Below are 19,439 nucleotides of genomic sequence, written 5' to 3' on the forward strand. Positions count from 1 at the left end.
GTTCTTTATATGGAGACCCGTCCAGCCCTCTACCCTCTGCCTCAGTCTCTCCTCAATGTGAAATTCACAGGGCTACAGTGACAAAGTGTGAGAACTGCATGGGGATCCAGAGCCACAAAAGCCTTCCTGTTACTCACATGGAAAATAGCTGGCATGGGAGCCCAGAGACACACACTCACATGCATGTATCACACTGACCTCTGTGTACTCCTGTGTACACAAGCAAGAACATGTATTTACACACAGGTACACACATGCATACATGCAGGTTAATGGTATGGCACAGTACATGCACATCAGCAAAAACACTTGCATACATACAGGCGCACATGTGTCCACACACATGACATAAGCAAACACAGACACACATGGAGCAGCATTATGCATACATATGGGTGCAGAGTGCTTGGGTTCCAGGTCTGTGTTCTACTTATATCCTGTGTTTCCCCGTGTATATGGCTTCACTCAGCAGTGAGTTGCATCAGGCATGACACTCTGTTAAAAAATAACAGCCAAATTTTAGGTTTTAAAAAATTATTTAAGACATGTTCCAAAGAAACAAAAGTATAGGGAGGTCTTAAATGGACAACGTGCAGAAACACCCACACACACACCTATTTTCTGGGTCCTTTGAGGGGAACTGGTCTCAAATCCTGCAGGATAAGAACACATGTAAACCCAGCCCTATGCCCCTGTGGACCACTCCACTGTCCCTACTGACCACTTAGAAAGCCTGGGCCCTGGCCACCAGCTCTCTAAGCCCAAAGACAGAGTAGAACTTGGCTAGAGGAAAGGTATCTGGGACCACGGGCTGGCAAGCGCAGGCCCCCTTTTCCTGCACCAGTCCCCAGCAATAAGTGGAAAGTGTCAACTTATTCCCAGCTGTTGTTGCCAAAAAAAGAAAAGAAAAAAAAAGCCCTCGGGGTTTCAAGGAAACTCACAACAACTTTAGAAAATGTGAGAACAAGATGGATGTTCTGTTTCTCTGTGCATTCAGCCAAAGCCAGGAGCCTGCGTTTGTCACATGCGTTTTTGGAAACCCCTGGAAGTGGACCGGGTCAGGGGACCTCCTTCAGGCCTGCCATTGTTTCTCCTCAGGCCAGGCTGCCTCCCTGAAAGGAGATGTCTTTCATTTCTCTTTATTCCCAGGAATAATGGTTCTTGACAAGAACGACTCCCACTAGCAATTAGCAATGATTAATGGAGAAGTCCACTACAGCCCAGAGGAAGCGCAACAGGCGGGGTGGGCAGTGTTGGCATATGCATGGCCTTGGCATATGCATGGCCTTGGCATAGGTGCTGAGCCCCAGCAGGGGCAGTGTGGAGACTCCCAGACTCTTGTCCGTGCTCTGGGATTGGGACTGGGCAAAGGGCAATGGTGGAATGGCAGGCTGGGATCAGAGGCCGCCATGGCTCCTCCGCTCACACACACACACACACACACACACACACACACACACACACACACAGAGAGAGAGAGAGAGAGAGAGAGAGAGAACATGCAGACGCACAGACAGCGTCAGGCAGAGTCCTTCTATCTACACAACAGTCCTTTCACTTCCCAGGGTGAACAGGATTGAGTTGAGACCCATTTGCCCAGGGACTGGGTTGCCCAGAGTTGGTACCAGACACTCTTCTTGCCTTTGTTGTATGTCTCTGTTTCCACAACTGTTTCAATGGGAGCCACCATGAGGCCTAGGGCTGGGGAGTTATTTGGCATCGAATCTCTACTGTCACTCTGGGTCACTCCCTTCATCCCTGTCTCCTGGGGCCCACAACTACACACACCTGCACTCCAGATGCCTGGTAACGCACACAGACCCCCGCTCCTAGCAGCTGTGAGCCACCTCATCTGCCCCGCCATCCTGAGGTTCTTGCTCCTCTACCCAAAGCTCAGAGAGAAGGGACACAGGGTTGTCAGCTCCTTCTCTTAATTGAATTTTAGGGCTCATTAGTGTTCAGTAATTAGGGGGCCAGGGAGCACTCACCACCCCAGGGACAGCCCAACTATTTGGGCTTGAATTTAGTCTCAGCAGACTGCCAGGAACAGCCCTGAAGAGAAGACCCGCATCGAGACTAGTGTCTGCCAGTCCATTTCCCTGATGAGAAGCTCAGGGCCTGCCTGCTGGGAGGAGGATTTGAGGACAGTTATCCTGGGGCCTCTCAGTACTCAGCCACCTGTGCAGCCCTCCCTCACGGGGCTCAGATCCTCGGCACAACCTAGAAGGCCTCCAAAGCTAAGCCTCAGCTGCTCCTCCAGCCTTTGCCTCCCCACCCACATCCCGAGTGTGGTAATGACCTCCACAGGTCATTTGGGCATCAGGACACCACCCCTGAGCCAAGCATCCTTGCTGCCTCCAGATGCCTCCTCCCCCTGGTGTGAGAATCCAGACCAGGCCCTGCCCTGCCAGCTCACTAGCACTGCCCACAGATACCCTCCAATCTCCCACCTATCCCCCAAATCTGATCTCGGAGGAACATCCTGGGATCCTGTTCGAAGCGGTTACATACTGCCTGCTCACACTCCCATGCCCAGATTGACAAGTGAGGAAACTGAGGCACAGAGAAAAGAAGTCATGAAAAAAAAAAAACACTTCCCAAATAAGCCTAGGTGTGTGGTGGGGCCAAAATCTGCTGCTTGTAGGAGCTGGGTTGTCACACAGAGTCACAGCCCAGAAGGACCGAAGCCATTTTCATAAGTCCTATAGCGAGTGCCCTCGCCCCATGCTACCAGGACACAGCCTCACATCTCAGAGGTTTAGTTCCTATCCTCACTACAGTACCCTGACCCCAGTTAGGCCCAGGACTTGAACTATGGGAAACCAAGGCACAGTTGCCATCAATCACCAAAACAGACAAGGGGTTTCTGTTTCATGTGCTCACTCCAACCATGACACTTTGGCCCACGAGTGGCAAGGACATAGTGCCTGCATTTCAGTGGCTCTCAGGGGTCCCTTACTGACCCCACCTGCTCCTAACCCAGGGGAAACAACCACTCCCAGAAATGCCAGCAGACTTAAATGGGCCACTCAGCAGCCTGCAGAGGTGACCCACCTGACCGTTCACACTAGATCCGCCCACCAGCAGTCTCAACCTTGGCCTTGAGGTCTGTCTCCAGGCGTCAGGGTCTGCCCCTACCCGGATCCCCTTGCCCTCCTGCCTCCCCTGCCGTGGCTGAACACAGGCTTTATCTACAGGGGAGGGACGAAAACTAGATCCTCACAGCGAGTCAATTACGCCTCCATCGGAAAGTCTAACACAATCAATTCAGGGAGCCGGCCGACATCATAACACAGTAATTAGGAGTAACTTCCAACCCAGGGCTTCCTTTGAAGATTGTAATTGCAATTAATTAAACATCCTCACGGCTCCTCAGAATCTGCTCCTTTGGAAACCTGGAGAGGTGGGTTCCACTTCTATTCCTAGCAGCCTGGGAAGCAAAGCATGGACCAGTCTCCTTTCAATATAGCAAGGCATGGAGTCACCTAGAGCCGCTGTTAGGGGAACAGGACCCAGGCTGCCTCTTGATTCTGTTTGTGTACCCTGGACTCCTCCCTCCCTCCCTTCTCTGCCATTCCCAGAATGGTAGGGGCCCCAGGCTGCCCTGCCTTGGCTCTGAAAGGTGATTATCCCAGATCATAGGCTGCTCAGGGCACCTGCTGTGTGCAGTTCTGCCATGTGCACACCTGGCCAGAGATCCTACCACCGCGGGGTGGTGCTTCACCCAGGAGTCGGATCCCCTATTAGGTGGATACATCCTGAGGCTGAGACAGATAAACCGTAGGCAACTCAGGCTCCCACGAGGGCGAGGGGCCCTGGGAAACACTGCTACACTTGGCGCAGAGGACTGACTAGCCCTTAAGATAGGGGAACATACAAGGAACAGCTTAGAAACGCCAGTGTGGGTGTTCCCTCAGCACCCTAGCTCCTTGTAAGGTGGAGGTGAAGTGCCACCATTCAAGGCCAAGCTCTATGACCCTAGAAGAGACACTTCCCCGACTTCTGAAGATGATTTTAAGGCTTGTTTGGTTTTTGCGGTGCTTGCATGCTTGCTCAAGACGGGGTATCACTATGCAGCCCTGGCTGGCCTGGAGCTCACTATGTAAACCAAGCTAACCTTGTACTCACAGAATTCTGCCACCTCTGTCTTTCACCTTGTTTGAGGCCTTATGATGGTTAGCTTTGCCAACTTGATATAGCCTAGAATCACCTGTGACAGGTTGCCTACATTGGATTGGCCTGTGGCTTGTCTGGTATGTGGGAGGGTTGCCTGAATTTAATTCACTGATATGGGAAGATCCAGCCTGCTGTAGGCAACTCCATTCCCTAGGAAGGGGACCTGACTCTGACTATCTAAGAGCGGAGGACTGAGCTGAGCAAAGCAAGCAGCCTTTCTGCTCTTGACTGTGGGTATGATGTGACTGGTTATTTCAAGTTCCTGCCTTGACTCCCCACAATGATGGACTGCAACCCAGAACTGTTCATTGAATAAATCCTTTCTCCCCTAAGTTGTTTTTTGTCAGAATGTCACCACCGCGGCAGAAAGGAAACTAGGACATGCCTCATATATTTATGATCCAGACGTCAGGAGACTTGGAAGGCAGACAGCTGGAGGCAGCATCGGTGCTAGAGAGGAGGGGCCAGGAGTCCCAGAAGATGAAGCCCAAGGAAAGTCATGCCAGTGACCATAGCAAAAACAGCACTGTGAGTTCTGCCCCTGGTGGCTGACAGCATTGTGAGTGCTCCCCCTGTGTAATGAGGGGCCACAGGGAAGCGAAGGCCAGGAAGGACTGACTGCCCAGGATTTTCCACCTCCATCCGAGAGCTCCTCAAGGCTGAAGCTACCTTCACAGCCTCAACACCACCTAGCACACATAGGTGTGTGGCCAGACTTTCCACAAACTGCAGAGACCCCAGTCCACAGCTCTTTAAGACAGCATGCTCCCTGGGGGTACAGTGGAACGTGGGAGATTCAGCAGGAGGTGGTCATGGAGTCACACCCTTGGACTTCTTGCCTGTGGCTCAGCTCTCATCACCCTTTCCAATCTCCCCCACTGTGGATGCCTCTAGAGAGGCAGGGATTAAGCGCTGGACTTCCTGTCCCAGAAGCATAGCTCTGTGGCATACCCAATATGTCCCTGTCTTCCTGACTCAGGTAATAGAGACTAGTGTCAACAGATGTGTGGCACTTCCTATGGCATGGGAACACATTCACCATGGGCCACATGTGAGCCCCTGGGTCTTCTACACGTCTGTTCTTTCTGAAACAGCTTGTGGAAGCCTGCAGCCCATGGCTGTGGTGACGGTGAAGGTGGATGCTGTGTCAGGTGAGCTAGCCCAGAGAGGGAGCTATCTGAGGACACAACCAGCAAGCTGGAAGACAGGGCTTCTATGACAACCCTGAGTCCAGGGAGCAAACCTTTCCTGAAGCCGATGTTTCTGGCTATTTCAGTTACCTGATCACCCCAATCCCTCCTGTGGTTGAAGCCCACCTGAGATCAGCCTGACAGAACTCCTGGGGGAGGGGCTTTGATCCTTGCTGCCACTCCCTGGGACTGCCTGGCCTTTGCCTACACTGTCCCCTCTGCCTTAGGCACCCTTCCCTATCCACAGGGCACCTTCCTCCTCACCCTGTCATTAGCTAAAGCGCCACCCCCTCCCAGAGGCTTTGACATCCTGCTGGGAATAGTTCATACCATTATTGCTCACATCACTCCTGCATCTCCTTGTGATGTTTAATTTCCTGTTTGATAACTCACTGGGGGGGGGGTCTTGGTGCCCTATATTCTAGAATTGGCTCAAGGCTCTGTCTCTGAGCTCTTAACCACATGACTTTGAAAACTATTTTGAAAATCAATTTCCAGAAAAGCGAGGTTAAAAACATGAAAAGCCCAACCCCCACATTTTCGTTATTATAGCATAGTCATAAAATGACTTCACGGATGCTATGAGAGAGGAGGCGTGTGCTCCATTCCCCCACAGGGCAAGCTGACCTGCGGGACTTACGGGCCTAAAGGACTCCTCACTAGGACAGAGAAGCAGTGATTAAGTGCTTGACTTCCCGTCCCTGGGAGCATGGCTCTGCGTGGGAGCCAGAGGGCACTGGCCTCCAGTTGCCCACAGTATAAACTGCTTATTCTGGCCGCCTTCCCTACCCAGTTGGCTTCCTGGATGCCCTGTTCGGAGGGTGACCTCCAAATCTAGATACTGTCTTTAAAGAGCCTAAACAGATAGTATACCATATGGACAGACAGACACTAGCCAGAGTCAAAACGGGTGTGGCCTGATTAGGAATCTAATGCCAGGGAGTGTTACAATGATGCCATCAGACATCTCTATTGCGTTGAAGAGATGCCCAAGTGGAGAAGAAGCCTAGAGGGAGACTGCAGTTGAGGCCAGTGCAGTGGAGGGGAGGAAGGAAAAGACTGCCTCCTCCATAGCCCCAAGCTGTCTCTGGTACTGTGCCTCCTCCTCCCCCTTCTCCTCCTGCTGCCCCTGCTTCTCCTCCTCATCCCCCAAAGTGAACATTCCGTCTAAGTTGTTCTGCCAGCACTTGGGAATTTTTTTTTCTCCTCAGCGCTGGGAAATTATAAATAACTCCTGGATTAGAAGAAACAAACAAAAGCTGAACCAAAATCTGAGTCCAGATGCTCTTCTCTTGCGTGGGAACGGGCCTGCAGCCCACCAGCCCCCTTGTACACCAGGAACCCAAAGTCTCCCAGGCAAGAGAGAGACTGGTCATTTCACTAAAGGCCACTCGGCCTTGCTGCTTGATGTCCCACGATTTAGAGAAGCCTCCAGGGCTAGGCAATCCTTCCCTGCAGCCCACTAACTGTTGACACAGACTCCTCCCTGGAATTTGCAACCTAGAAAGGGACAAGTTGGAAGCCCTGGTCACATGTGCCACATCCAGGAAAGTCTCTCAGATTTTCAAGGGACTCATCGACAGCACGCTCTGGGAGGGGACCGAGAGGAAGACAGGCCGACTGGAGACTGTCAGAACTCCTTCCTGACATTGCCTCTCACATGCTCTCCGCGCATACACTCTATCCCTGTGCATCTCTAGCGGCTGTCATGGAAACCAGCAACGCTGTGGCACTTGGAGTGAGGTAAAGGGCAGTCAACATCCAGCTACTCCTTGGAGGCCAGGCTGTCCTCGCCTTCCTTTCTGCCAGGTGAGATCATAACTTCCCATCCTGGTGCTGCGTGAGAGAGCCAACACTGGGGTGGAAGGCCTGACTTCCCACCTTCCCCGACCCTTCTCCTTCTCACAGCCTGCCTGGGTCTCCTTTTCCATCTGGCTCACAGACTCGCTAGGTGATGGAGTTCGTGCAGGCATTGTGTCCCGCGCCCCTTCCCGGGCTTCTCTGGCGCACGGTGCAGGGCGATGCGGAATGAGGGGACAGGAGAGGCAAAGGCTTTATTCGCTGTCGCGACCCAGGGCGCGCCAAGCAGGACGGCCCGCTTCGGGCGGGAAGGCAGCGGTCGCAGGTGCCAGCAGCACCAAGCCGTGAGGCCGACCCGCACCCGCGTAGCTCAGCGCCAGGCGCTCCAGGCGTCGCTTGCGCTCGGCCGCCTGCGCTGTGGCGTGCAGGGGTTGCAGCAGCGCAGGGGGTGGCGCGCCGGGGCCGCGCAGCAGGAAATCGAAGCCCGCGCGGTCCCGCGGATCGTAGAAGAGCGGCCCGGTGGCCGGGTCGGGCCCCGGTGGCCAGGCGAACGGAAAGGGCAGCGTGAAGTCCTCTGTGAGCACGCGGATGGCGAAGTCGTCCTCCTTGCCCAGCGCGCGGTAGGCGCGCCCGATGCCGCGGAAATGCGCCTCCCAGAGCTGCGCGTCACCGCCGTAGATGTCGGGGAAGCGCGGTGCGGGGGGCGCAGCGGGACCTGCGACAGGCGCAACAGTCAGCGGGGGGGGGGGGGGGGGCACGCTCGTCTCTGCCGGGGAGGCTAGGGGCGCAAAGGGCCGGGAAACGGAAGGGAAGGCCATCCGGACAGAAGAACGAAGTGAGGGCCACTCGGGAGTGAGAGCTGGGGCCCCCCTCAACACTGAGGACAACACCTGCGAGGCTGAGAGGCTCTCAACCCTAGATGGAACCAAGGTGGCCTGCCTCTATCCCTGACCCTTTTCCTGCCTTCTTGGTCACCTCTCCCTCCAAAAGGGAAGTTGTCCACTTTGCTGAGGGACTGCATCAACAGATTGTGGAGGCCAGCAAGGTCCCAAGAGTATGAAAAAAGTCAGGCTCCTGGGCAGAAAGCTCAAGATGGGGAGAGAGTAATTTGTCCAGAAAGCTCAAAATGGTAGGATTCACCAAGCAGGTGGTGGGCAGGCAGCAGTTGGGGCAGAAAGTGACTGAGTAACTCGGTAGAAACCACCCTGACTGCTCTGGATACAGCAGACTATGGACCCAGCCTGGGGTCTTCAACTTGGCTCCTATGAGGAAGAAATACGGATAAGGATAGTGGAGCACTCAGCCGGAGAGATAGGGTAGAGGAGTCTGGCATGGCAGCAGATGCTGGGACCCCAGGATGGGGACCAGTCCTAGGAGTTGGAGGATTCCAGCTTGCAGGTATGTGGGTTCCCACAACACAATGGGGATCAACATTGCATCTTGGCTATAGGCGAAGGTCTAAGAACAGGAAAGTCATGTAGGAGGTCTGCAGTAAACCTCCTAGTGCTACACTTATGCCCTGGAGCCTCTTGGTTATAATTCTTACACAGTGCACTTACTGAGCACCTGCTCTATACAGACAGTATACTAGACATTCTCTGCAGCCATGAGCCAGACCTGTTCTTCCACCTTCAGATAAGCAAATACCTTCTTGAGTATGAACCCTGGGCAACATTAACAGTGTTGTGCCAGGGCGGGAGAGATGAAGCGGGTGTGACCTGCCTAGCCCAGTGGGCTAGGCCAGGCCTGCAGATGGCTGTACCCTCGGTGTACATGAGATCCCATCTCCCTGGCTGTTTTCTGAGGTCCCTGCCTTACTGCTCAGTGCCAGGGTGTGGGGGGCAGCAACAGAAGGGGCTGTAGGAATTCCTCTGAGATGCTGGTACTGAAAAGGGGGACTGCAGGTGGGAGTGGAGACTCCATCACGGCCCCAGGCATGATGGGATGGTTTTATCAGACTGGCCTTGTTCCAGGTAAGTCTAGCTTACAGAGGTGGGGGTAGGAGGACACTGGCAGGGAGATCAATAAGGCAGCAGCCTCTGGTCCAGGTGAAGGCATCTGGAGCCAGGGCAGCAGAGAGGAGAGCCCTGCTTCTGAAGATGTCTTGAAGGTAGTTAGAGTGGAGCTGTGGAACGGGAGCATTGTGGGCAAGGGAAACTCCAAGGCCAGCAAAAGAGAAGCTGCTGGGGCCAGGGAATGGAGAGCTTGATCTGGGACAGGTTGAAGCCTTCAGGTAAACCAGTGGGGAGCACTGTCTCTGACTGAGATAGACTCTGGGATGTAGTAGTTAGAGCCGAAAGAGTAGATGAAATTGCCAAGGAAAGGAGGAAAGGAAGGATGGAGGAAGAGAGGGAGAAAGAAAAGAGGAGAAGGGAGAGGAAAGGGGAGGGAAGAAGAAGAGGAGGGAGAGAAGAGAGGAGAGGAGAAGAGATCCAGAACCAAGCCTGAGGCCGGCCATCTGTCCTTGACAGGTCAGGGAGAGGAGTAGCTAGGGAGGGGACCAAGGAGGAACAGAGAGGGGCTGAGCCAGTGCTGTCAGTGGGTCACAGTCAAATGAGGCCTGAGACTGACCTCAGATTTAGCACTGTGGAGGTCATCAGTGACCTTGACCTGAGTTGCTTCAGGGAAGTACAGAAACTAAGCCTGATTAGAGTGGGTTCAAGAGCAAATGGGAGAGAGATTTGGAGGCAGCGCGGATGAGTGACCTTCTGGCAGAGTTTTGCTATAAATGAAGAGCAGAGAAGTGGGGCAGTCACTACCAGGGACGTGAGGTTGAGAGCGGAAACAGAGCCACCCACCTCTGCGGAGAAGGCTGAGAAAAACCTGAGGTGGAAGGGAGGCTTGGCAACCCACCTCTGAGGAAAGCCTGAAGGGGGGGGGAGCGCAGCTTGGGGTGTGACTGGGTAAGAGAGAAGAGCGGGCAGCTGGCCTTGGCTGGGAGTGGAGAAGGTGACTGGAAGCGGGGTCAGTACCATCGGTACCGGAGTCCTGTGATGGCTGCGGATTCCTGGAGAAAGAGGTTCACAGCTGAAGAGGGGCACAGAGAGAGAAGGCCCCTGGCTGCTGCGTAGGACAGAAGTCAGGCAACCAAGGAGTAGCCAGCCACCTGGCTTGCTGGAGCACCCTACAGGCAGCTGTTAAGAGGGTGAAGGCCTGGTTCTGTCTGTCAGCTTACTGGACACAGGCAAGGGTGAGATAGCATTGGGGAGAGGGATTTACCAAGTAAGGACAGGAAAAGGAGAAGGCTGGGGTGGGGTGAGTGAGACAAAGCTGGGAGTGCAGGCAGATGGTTTAAAAACAGAGAATGTGGTTCCGCCAAGTAGGACAGGAGTTTCCTCAAGAGAGAGAACCCAGAAGAATCCTGAGGGCGATATAGAGGAACCATAGTCTACCTGCTGATCAGGTCCTGACCATGCTGGGGGAACAGACTCCTAGGAGCAGAGGAATCCAGAGCCACTCGGTGGGATGACAGGAAAATGGTGACCAGAGAGGGTGGTGTCCCCATAGGGGTGCAGGGCTGAGGTCCTGGGGTCCTAGAGGTGTGGCCAGAGCAAAGGAGGCTGTGTGTCTGTTCTCCCCTAGAGGGCCAAGGAGAGAGGAAGCAGGAAGGAGCTCAGCTAGGAGGAAGAGCCCTCAGCTGACTGGGCCCCGCCCCCACTTTCTGGACCACTGCCCCCAATTCTCACACACCCTCCCCCACTTCTTCACTCATCCTCTGAGTGTCTCACCTGGAGTGGCCACAGGGGGCGGGGGCATACCAGTGGGGCTAAGATGCCCAGAGCAAGGGGAAGCCATGTCAGAAGCTAGGGTCTCACTTTTGTTTACCTGGATACCCAGGAGACTGGGAGGGGCCTTTTGGAAGACAGAACCTTGCATTTAAAGGGGCCTCATCTGTGGGGGGCGGGGGGCTGGGGCCCAAGGGTGGGATTCATAAGAGTCAGAAGGTGATTGTGTGTCCCGTCTTGTCTCGGCTCGATCTGGTAGCCACATCCCAGCCTGTGCCCACAGGACTTCTGAGAAATGGATTCCCCTCAGATTTTCCTGCCACGGGCACCCCAGGATTGTCCCCAGAACCCAGAAGACCAATCATCAGCTCCCATCCCAACTCTAGATTTGGATCCAACTAGGTCTCCTATCTCAGAAAGCCTCTGTGGATTTGTGTCCATCCTGCACACACACACACACATCCCGCCCTAATGGACATAGCATCAGTAGAAGAATCAGGGATGTGGGGCTGCCAAGGTAAGAAACTCTAGCGGGAACTACTGTGGGCAGCCAGGCTTCCTGCCATCAGAACACTGAGCACTGTAGTATAGCCATTCTATGGTGCCACCCAAAATATTCATAGTCCAGCAAAGCCATAATTACTGAATGAGGCTGGGCTGTGTCGCTCCCCTCCATCCATGCCTGCAGGCTGTAAGAAGGCTCAGAAGCCAAGGTAACTTTAGAAGAAGTGAATGTCCATGCCTGTAACTGGGCCTGGGGCCTGGGGAAAAGAATACCCAACCTCCAGCCATCATGTGAGCAAGTTCACTGCCAGGGGCTGTTTGTTACACGGCTGCGCTGACTGATGCAGCAGCACCACAGTAGGAGAATGGGCCCACCTTCATGGAAGAGTCACCTACACACACACCCGTCCTGTAGGACTTTGCCATCCTCCACAGAACAAGCACACTCTTGCCCTTCAGTACCACTCGCTGTCCCCTTCCAAGAAGCCCTCCTGGTCGGCGCTGCATCTCCAAGTCCACAGAGCCTTCATGGGAAGTCAACCAATCTGAACTGGTCCCTCCTTGACTTGTGTGGCTTCCTGTGTCATAAGAAGTATGTCTTGCTCTAGGCAGCCCATACCAAGACCATTCCCTTTTCTCTGCTCAGTCATGGCGGGAGGGCTGAAGCAGATCCCCAAACAGCCACAGCCCTCCTTCCCCCATCTTCACCCAGATTTGGCACAAAAGAGCCCCACAGAGGCTGGGCTCAGAGTGAGAGACTCGTACTCACTGTGGCCTAGGTCATCATGTCTCTTCCAGAGCCTCTGTTTTCCTGTCTGTAAAATGTGCCTAGAAACAGTCTACCTACGTCTAACCAAGAAGACAGGCAGACTTCTGAGAAAGGGTAGGATGCACCTTGCTCGCATGACTTCCTGGCTCCCCATATCACTCCACCTCAGCAGAGTCTGGGTCTATGTCCCATGATCCCCACATATAAGCTTACACCCTCAATATGTCAGTGCGCCTTGGTTCATCTTCCAGAGCCTTGGGCCAGCAGCCCCCATCCTTCCCCAGCCCTAGCATCCGCATCCTGCTCCCCACTGCTGGGAGTCTACCGGCTTCGTATGTTGTAGCCATGCTGTCCGCTGCAGCAGCTCTTTTCCCTTAGCACAGGATCTTCAGGAGCAGCCCCACACCTGAGGTGTCAGTTTTCCTCCTCATTAAGAGCGAGATGGTATTCCCCTGGGTGCCTCGTCATGCGCCCCCATCCACCCAGCCGTAGATGGACGCACGTCGCCCCCGCACCCTGTCCTTGTGGCTGCCTCGGCAAACAAGGAGTGACACCTCCCGAGATCCTAATCTTGATGCTTTTGGATGTGTGCCCAGAAGGGCGATTACTAAATCATATGGCAGTGCTATTTTTAATTTTCTGAGGAACCTCCATACTGTTTTCTTGACTGGCTGCACCATGTCACACTTCACCCACAGGGCAGGAGCATTCCCTCCTCCATACCCTCAGTCTTGCTTTCTGACAGTCCGCCCTGACAGGTGAAAACTGACAGCTCACAGAGGCTCTGATGGCCCTGCCTGGGTTTCCGGTGATGGAGACACCTGTTTGTGTACCTGCTAGCCAGGTGTCTGTCCACTCTGGAGGATGTCAGCCTGGCCTGCCCTGCCCTTTTGTCAGGGGTTATCTGTCTGTTGATGAGTTGAGTGTTTTCTTTCACGGTTTGGCTGTAACCCCTTACCAGAGAGACAGCCGCCAGTACCTTTCCCTGGCTATGGGGAGCTGCCTCTACATTTTGCCATTTCATGTACTTTGCTAGGTTTTTTGCTCAGATACTATCTCTCCCACATCCATCTCCACCCTTTTAACTGCGCTTTTGGTTTTCCATTCAGGGAGACCAATGTCCACCAGCTGCCCTACCCCCCCGCTGCCCTGAGTTTTCTTCTAAAGGTCTTCCGAGCCTGAAGCTGATGTCTCCAGAGGGTGTGGATTGGTCAAAAGGCTGCACTGTATTGCTGAAAAGAGGGATACAGGTGCGTACCTGGCCCCTCCATCAACATCAACAACACTCTCTCTCCCACTATGCCCAACACTCTTCAAGGATCTGCAGCCCTAGAACTCAGACAAACCAGAACTGGCTTCCCAAAGACCAGGACTGGGGCATTCAGGAAGAGATAGGAAGGTGTACTGTGTTTCCTTAGGAAGAGGGCAAATTCCAAGGACCCCATGTTTTAGGGGGAAAAAAAGAATCAAAAACAAAAACCAGCATCGCTGGAACACTGAAGGCTGGGGAAAGTAGAGGATGGGCCTGGAAGCAACTAGGACTACCCTGTGTGGGTCAGATCTCTCTGCTTGGGGAGCCAGTATGCAAGGGTTTGGTACTGAGGTCCAAGACAAAACCACCCTAAGTCCCCCCTAAGGCGGTAAGACACTGGCCTCCCAGCCCATAAGTCCCCCACTGCTGGATTTCGGTTGGAGGAGGGTAATATAGGGGAGCAGCTCACTACAGGGGCTCCAGGGCTCCAGGCCGACTCCGTGGAGTCCCAAGCCTTTGTGTCCCCTCCTCAAACTTCCCCCGCCACAGCCCTCTGACCACAGGCCTGTCTGTGACCACAGCACCACCTACTGGCCATATGAGGGAGCTGGGAGGCCCAGCAGGTGAGACACTGAGGCAGGACCCAGGAAAACGGGTTCCAGATGGCCACGGGGCTTCATCCCCACATTGGACTTGTTTAGTGTCCTGAGTTTGTGTCCTGCTTCTGCTACTGACAGCTGTGCTGCCTTAACCAATTTATGGCCGTCTCTGAATTTCATCCCAGATCAGGACAGTGGGCACATCTGACCTTTGGGTAACAAGAGGAAGCAATGGCCCCTACTAGACAGGGAGCCTACATCTGGCAGAAGCTAGCGGTGCTCACAGGCAGACTAACACAAGCATGGTACAACCAGGAGTTTGGCTGAATTCAGGTTTTCATGAACACTGTGGATGCTTGTGGCTCCCACGAAGTCACTCACTGGTACATAGTTTGGCAGCCACACAGGTGTCATGTACGGTAATGGTCTTAGCAGCACAGAGGACAGCCACTCGGCCACAAAACTAGCAAGGGAGAGTTTGGGTACTCAAGATAATGCTTAAACTTTCTGTGGCTTTATTTAGCAACCAACACCCAAAATTCCTGAAAATTCAGGAATCCCCCCACGAAGCGTGCTTGGCTGGCTCCAGCACACCTTTGGTCAAGGGTCCCAGACAAAAATCTTTATGGGGCCCTTGGAGCCACCACACACTTGTAGAAGCCACAGAACAAGCTGTGCTGTGACCTCCCTCGTGGGTGAGTAGGTGTGAGCCTCCTTATGACGGGAGGGGGCTTTAGGACCTCCAACAAACCTGGGTCCCAACTCTGCTGCTGAGACAGAACGCATGGCCTGGGGGCTCATGAGCATCAGGAAGTCTGGACCAAGCTCTGCCCCCATTGAGGACTGGTTTCCTGCTTTGTGTCCTGCACTCTGGGAGAGAGACTCAGCAACCCCCAACACTGAGTACTGTGACACTTAGCACCATCAGCCGGGACTGGCATTGTTGCCATCTCGGCAGACTATTGTTGGACTGGGATGGTGGCTACCATTTAGCCCCAGAACCAAGATGCCACTAGCCTGTCCAGGCTCTGTATTGAGGTACTTTGCCCTCAGTAAGCCTCAAAGCATCTCAGGAGTTGGGTAGACATGCTCCCGTTTCACAGGTAGGGAGACTGAGGCAGAGAGAGACTCGGAGATGGGCCTCGGAGTCACTGAGCCTCAGGTCAGTAAAAGGTAGACTGGGCAGTTAGTCTGTGGAGCAATTTGCCCTGCCCTCTACTTGGAACCTCAGCCTGACTTCACTCCAGCTGTGTCTGTGAGGGACAGTGTGTGGGGGGGTCTATGCAACAGCACCCAGATGGGAGAGTACGGCACCTTGTGTGCTCAGCTAGAGCCCTCGAGAGCAGTCCCAGGCCCAGCCTAGGCCCTGCTATTACCACAGGGTCCTGGACTCATCTAACAGATAGTCCACTCATCCACAAATCACAGAGAATGTCTGAAGTCTGAGGACCAAGAGACGGACACGAGGCCTCACTGGGCACACACGTCCTCAATGCCTATGTAGACCCAAGCACACACATCCCCAACCTGCCATCCCCAGATGTTGCTGGCTCCACACTGCTATCCCTGGAAGAGTGCTGTGGACACTGAAGCCATTGTGACCTCAGGGTGAGGTCAGGGCCAGTCAGGGCACCAAGAGAAAGGACAATGCCCAGGACAGAGCTAGCCTGTTGGTGAGGATAAGGCTGTCAATTGGGACCTGGGGGTCCCCCGCTCTGAGCCTCAGCATGGATGGGCAGCAGCCTGACAGGTCACACAGCCGCAACTCAACTGATGGGACCTCCTCAGCCATGTCCTACAACCCCAGGTCAGTTCAGCCCCAGAGGACATGGGAGAGCCAAGGGCCACGCATCCTACAGGCACCTGGATTTTTCACCTTCCAGAGCAACACCCCAGAGGGTGCGTCCCAGGCAGGCTGTGCCAGCACAGTGTCTAGGGGGTCTCACCTCCAAGAGCAGCCCCTGAGGGACTTTGGGTGAGTCCTGTGACGATGCTGCCCTCAGAGTAATGGGGTGAGTGGTATATCTGGACCACAAGCTCTACCCTTACCGTGGAGGAGAGGGTAGTAACTGCTTTTAAGGAGCAGAGATGAAGATGGACAAGGGTCACAGCACAGTGTGAGCCAGGGAATGGAGAGCTGGACAGACAGGGACAGGCTGCTGCCTACTTCTGTGTCAGCTTCTTCACACAGTGGAGTGGGAGAAACACAGCAGCTTGTGTTCTTACAGACTTGACTATGAGGAGAGAAAAGAGCTACTACTGTTCATTCATCACATGTACATGTACAAACTCCTATACACACACACTCATACAGATATACACACATATATGCAGACTCCTGTATGTGTATATAGATACACACATGCACATGCATATACACACATACATGCATGTATACACAGGTATACACATACACATGTATATACACACACATGCACACAGGTATACAGAAGTACACATAGGTCTACACACACATACATACGTGCATGCACACATGTATATACGCACAGGTACACGTGCACACAGATGAGGCACCAGCAGGGTGGCTTTGCCCACAGGTCACAGCCTTGGCCTAGCCTTCCAGGCCTGCTATTTGAATTGACTCCTTCCTTTACCTCATAGTCCCCTGTATCTTGGCCCAGACAACACTGTCCTTAGTTCCCTTGTCCAAACACTTGCTTCTGCATTCCACCCCATCGCACTGTCAACCCCATGAAGGAGGGAACGTTGAGAAGCCACAGTTGCTGACAAACTTTACTCCCAGATGTCAACTCTGCCTCAGTCCCGTGAGTCTCAGTGAGGACTCAGGCCACTCTGTGCAGTGACAGGGCACCCAGGACTGGACATCTTCCACCAGACTTGTCTCCTGCTGTTCACTTAGTGAGCAGAAGTTCACTATGGGATGACTTCTGATGAGTACCAGTTCCTAGCTCAATGACAGCCACCCTCCAGCTGTGTGCCCACATGGGGAAAAGAGACACCCTCCTATGGAGACACTAACCCTATGCCTGGCCCCCATCCTCAGCACTCAGTTTGACCCCAATCCTCCATATGGTCAAACCTCCAAGGATACAGTGAGGCTTCCACCTGAGCCTGGGAGCAGTGGCAGAAGTCAGTCCATAGCAGGGCTACAGCCCTCTCCACAGCCGGGGCATCACTGCTGGCCAGTCACCTGCTCCCTTCTCTGCCCAACCTTGTAATAGTTCCTCCCCAGCTTGATCACAGGATCATGGAAGCAGTCTCTCCCAAGAACATCCTGCCAGGTCCAGAGAAGAAAATGGAAGGCATAGAAGTCCAGGTGTCCCCTGGAGTGCCCTTGTGTAGCATACTACCTGAGCAAAAAGATTCTGAAGGCCATTACAGGGCTCTCTATGCAAAGATCCAGAGAGGCTGAGTTGCCTAGCAGTTGAGAATTGGTAAGGTCCTGACAGGTATGCCACCTGACAAGCTAAAAAGAGGGTGAGCGTCAGGCTGAGGTTTCCGACAACTAAGTGAGACTTGAAAGAAGTGAGCAGCTGGGAGCTGGAGAGATGGCTCAGCAGTTAGAGTGTGTACCGCTCTGTGAAGGACCTGTGTCTGGTTCCCAAGCATCCACATCAAGGAACTCACATCCTGTGACTCCACCTCCAAGCCATCTGACACCCACTTCTGGCCTCTGCAGACACATGTACATATACATATATATTAAATAATTAACTTAAATTAAAAAAAAAAGAAGTGGTGGACCAGGAGAGAAGTGTGGGATGGGGCGGGGCAGGGGTGGGGGGTTGTAGTGATCTCCAGATCAAAGAGAGCAGCCAGTGCAAATGTCCTGGGGTTGCACCTTACCTGTTAGTTTAGAGCCAGCCTGAGCTCACTGGACTGGAGTGGAATGAGCAGGAGGCAGGAGGAAATGAGACCCGTCAAGACGGGCTCTTTTCTAGTCTCTTTTGTGTGTTCATTTTTTTTCCCTTTTCCTGCACAATCTTAGTTACGCATAATAGAATTCACGGGTTTGAGTGTGTCCTGGACCACAGGTTAGACAAGAAACAGCTGTCTCTGAACAGAGCCCCACACAACCTGACAGTGAGTCCAGCTACGCTTGACCCAGGAGTCCCCGACCATTGTAACCTTTTCCATTATGTCAGAAAAATAACACGAAGTGTAGCCTTTGGGTCTGTTTTCTTTCACATGTCATACTTTGTTTCTGATGTCCTGTGTCATCGTTGATCTGTTTCTCCTGGATCCCTGGAATGTGCTATGGCTTGTTTTAAAAACACATCTGTATGCTTTGCATTTTTAGCTGTTTTTAAGTCAGAGCACTATTAAATATCTGTGCGGGGACTTGTATGTGACCGTAACTCACTTGAGTGAATGCACAGGACCCGGGCTGAGTCGCATGCCCTCTGTGTGTTCAACTTCACCCAACTCTTAAGTGCTGCGGCTGGGAGCTGGGTGACAGCTCCACCCCAGCTCCGCAGGGACTTCCTACTTCCGCACTCCCACGGCTTTTGATGTATTCAGTTTTCCTGATTTTATTATTTTAGGCCTGCACAATGCTTCCCTGCTGTGGCCTTGGTTTTTTTTTTTTTTCTGTCCTTCAAGGAGGACAGTATGGCCCCGTTCATCTGCTGCTCGGCCATCTGTTTCTCTCTACAGGTGGCTGTCCCTTCAACTTTTGCCTGTATTTTGTTCAGTTGTCTGTGTCTGAGTTGGGCTCAGTGTTCTTAGTCTATTTGAGATTCATTCCTCTGTTTCCTGTGTATCTGCAAGGACTGCTCCAGGTCTGCCGCTCACCTTTCCTTCTGGATACCCTTCCTAAATTCTGTTTCTATTAAATTATACACACACACACACACACACACACACACACACACACACACACACGGGTATTGCTTTTGTTGGCACTCAAGGCCATAATTTTCTTCACCTGTTCTCTTCTAGAACTTTCAAGAGTTCAATGGCCCTCCTTTTATCCCCATGCTGTTTTGAGTTATTTTTTGCATGTGTTTGAAATATAGACAGGAATTGTGAGCCTGTGTCAAAGCATTTCAGTGTGATACGCTGACGAATCCAGCCTGCTTTTCCTATTGGAATTGCTTTTGTATATCTGTCAAAAATCGGGAGCCCTTACTAGGCGGTGGTGGTGCATACCTTTAATCCCAGCATTCAGGAGGAAGAGACGGGTGGATCTCTGAAGCCAGCCTGATCTACATAGTGAGTTCCAGGACAGCCAGGACTACCAAAACAAAAAACAAAAACAAAACAAAAAACAACCATTTGCTCTGATCTGGGGATGTTGCTCAATGGTTGGAGCACTTGTCTAGCAAGCATACAGACTAGAATTTGGACCCCTAGAAACTCAAGGATATACCAGGTGGTCGTGTCCAGCCTCAGAAGGCAGACAGGGAGTCACCTGAGCAATCTGAATAGCAAAACTAACAA

The 19,439-nt window shown here is 53.1% G+C and overlaps 1 protein-coding gene across 1 annotated transcript in view; it reads left to right on the top strand.

Annotated features, from left to right (window-relative positions):
• Positions 1–8,498: 8,498 nt before the first annotated feature.
• Positions 8,499–19,439, top strand: part of LOC121461327 (maestro heat-like repeat family member 5) — a 75,083-nt gene continuing 64,142 nt past the window's right edge. The window contains exon 1 of the mRNA XM_041672345.1: positions 8,499–8,564. Within this exon, the coding sequence (XP_041528279.1) occupies positions 8,524–8,564 (41 nt within the window). The 5' untranslated portion in view covers positions 8,499–8,523. The remainder of the gene's footprint in view (positions 8,565–19,439) is intronic.

Source organism: Microtus oregoni, unplaced genomic scaffold (assembly GCF_018167655.1).
Source record: "Microtus oregoni isolate MIOR12 unplaced genomic scaffold, Mior012 000022F_ref0000154, whole genome shotgun sequence".
Taxonomy (NCBI): domain Eukaryota; kingdom Metazoa; phylum Chordata; class Mammalia; order Rodentia; family Cricetidae; genus Microtus; species Microtus oregoni.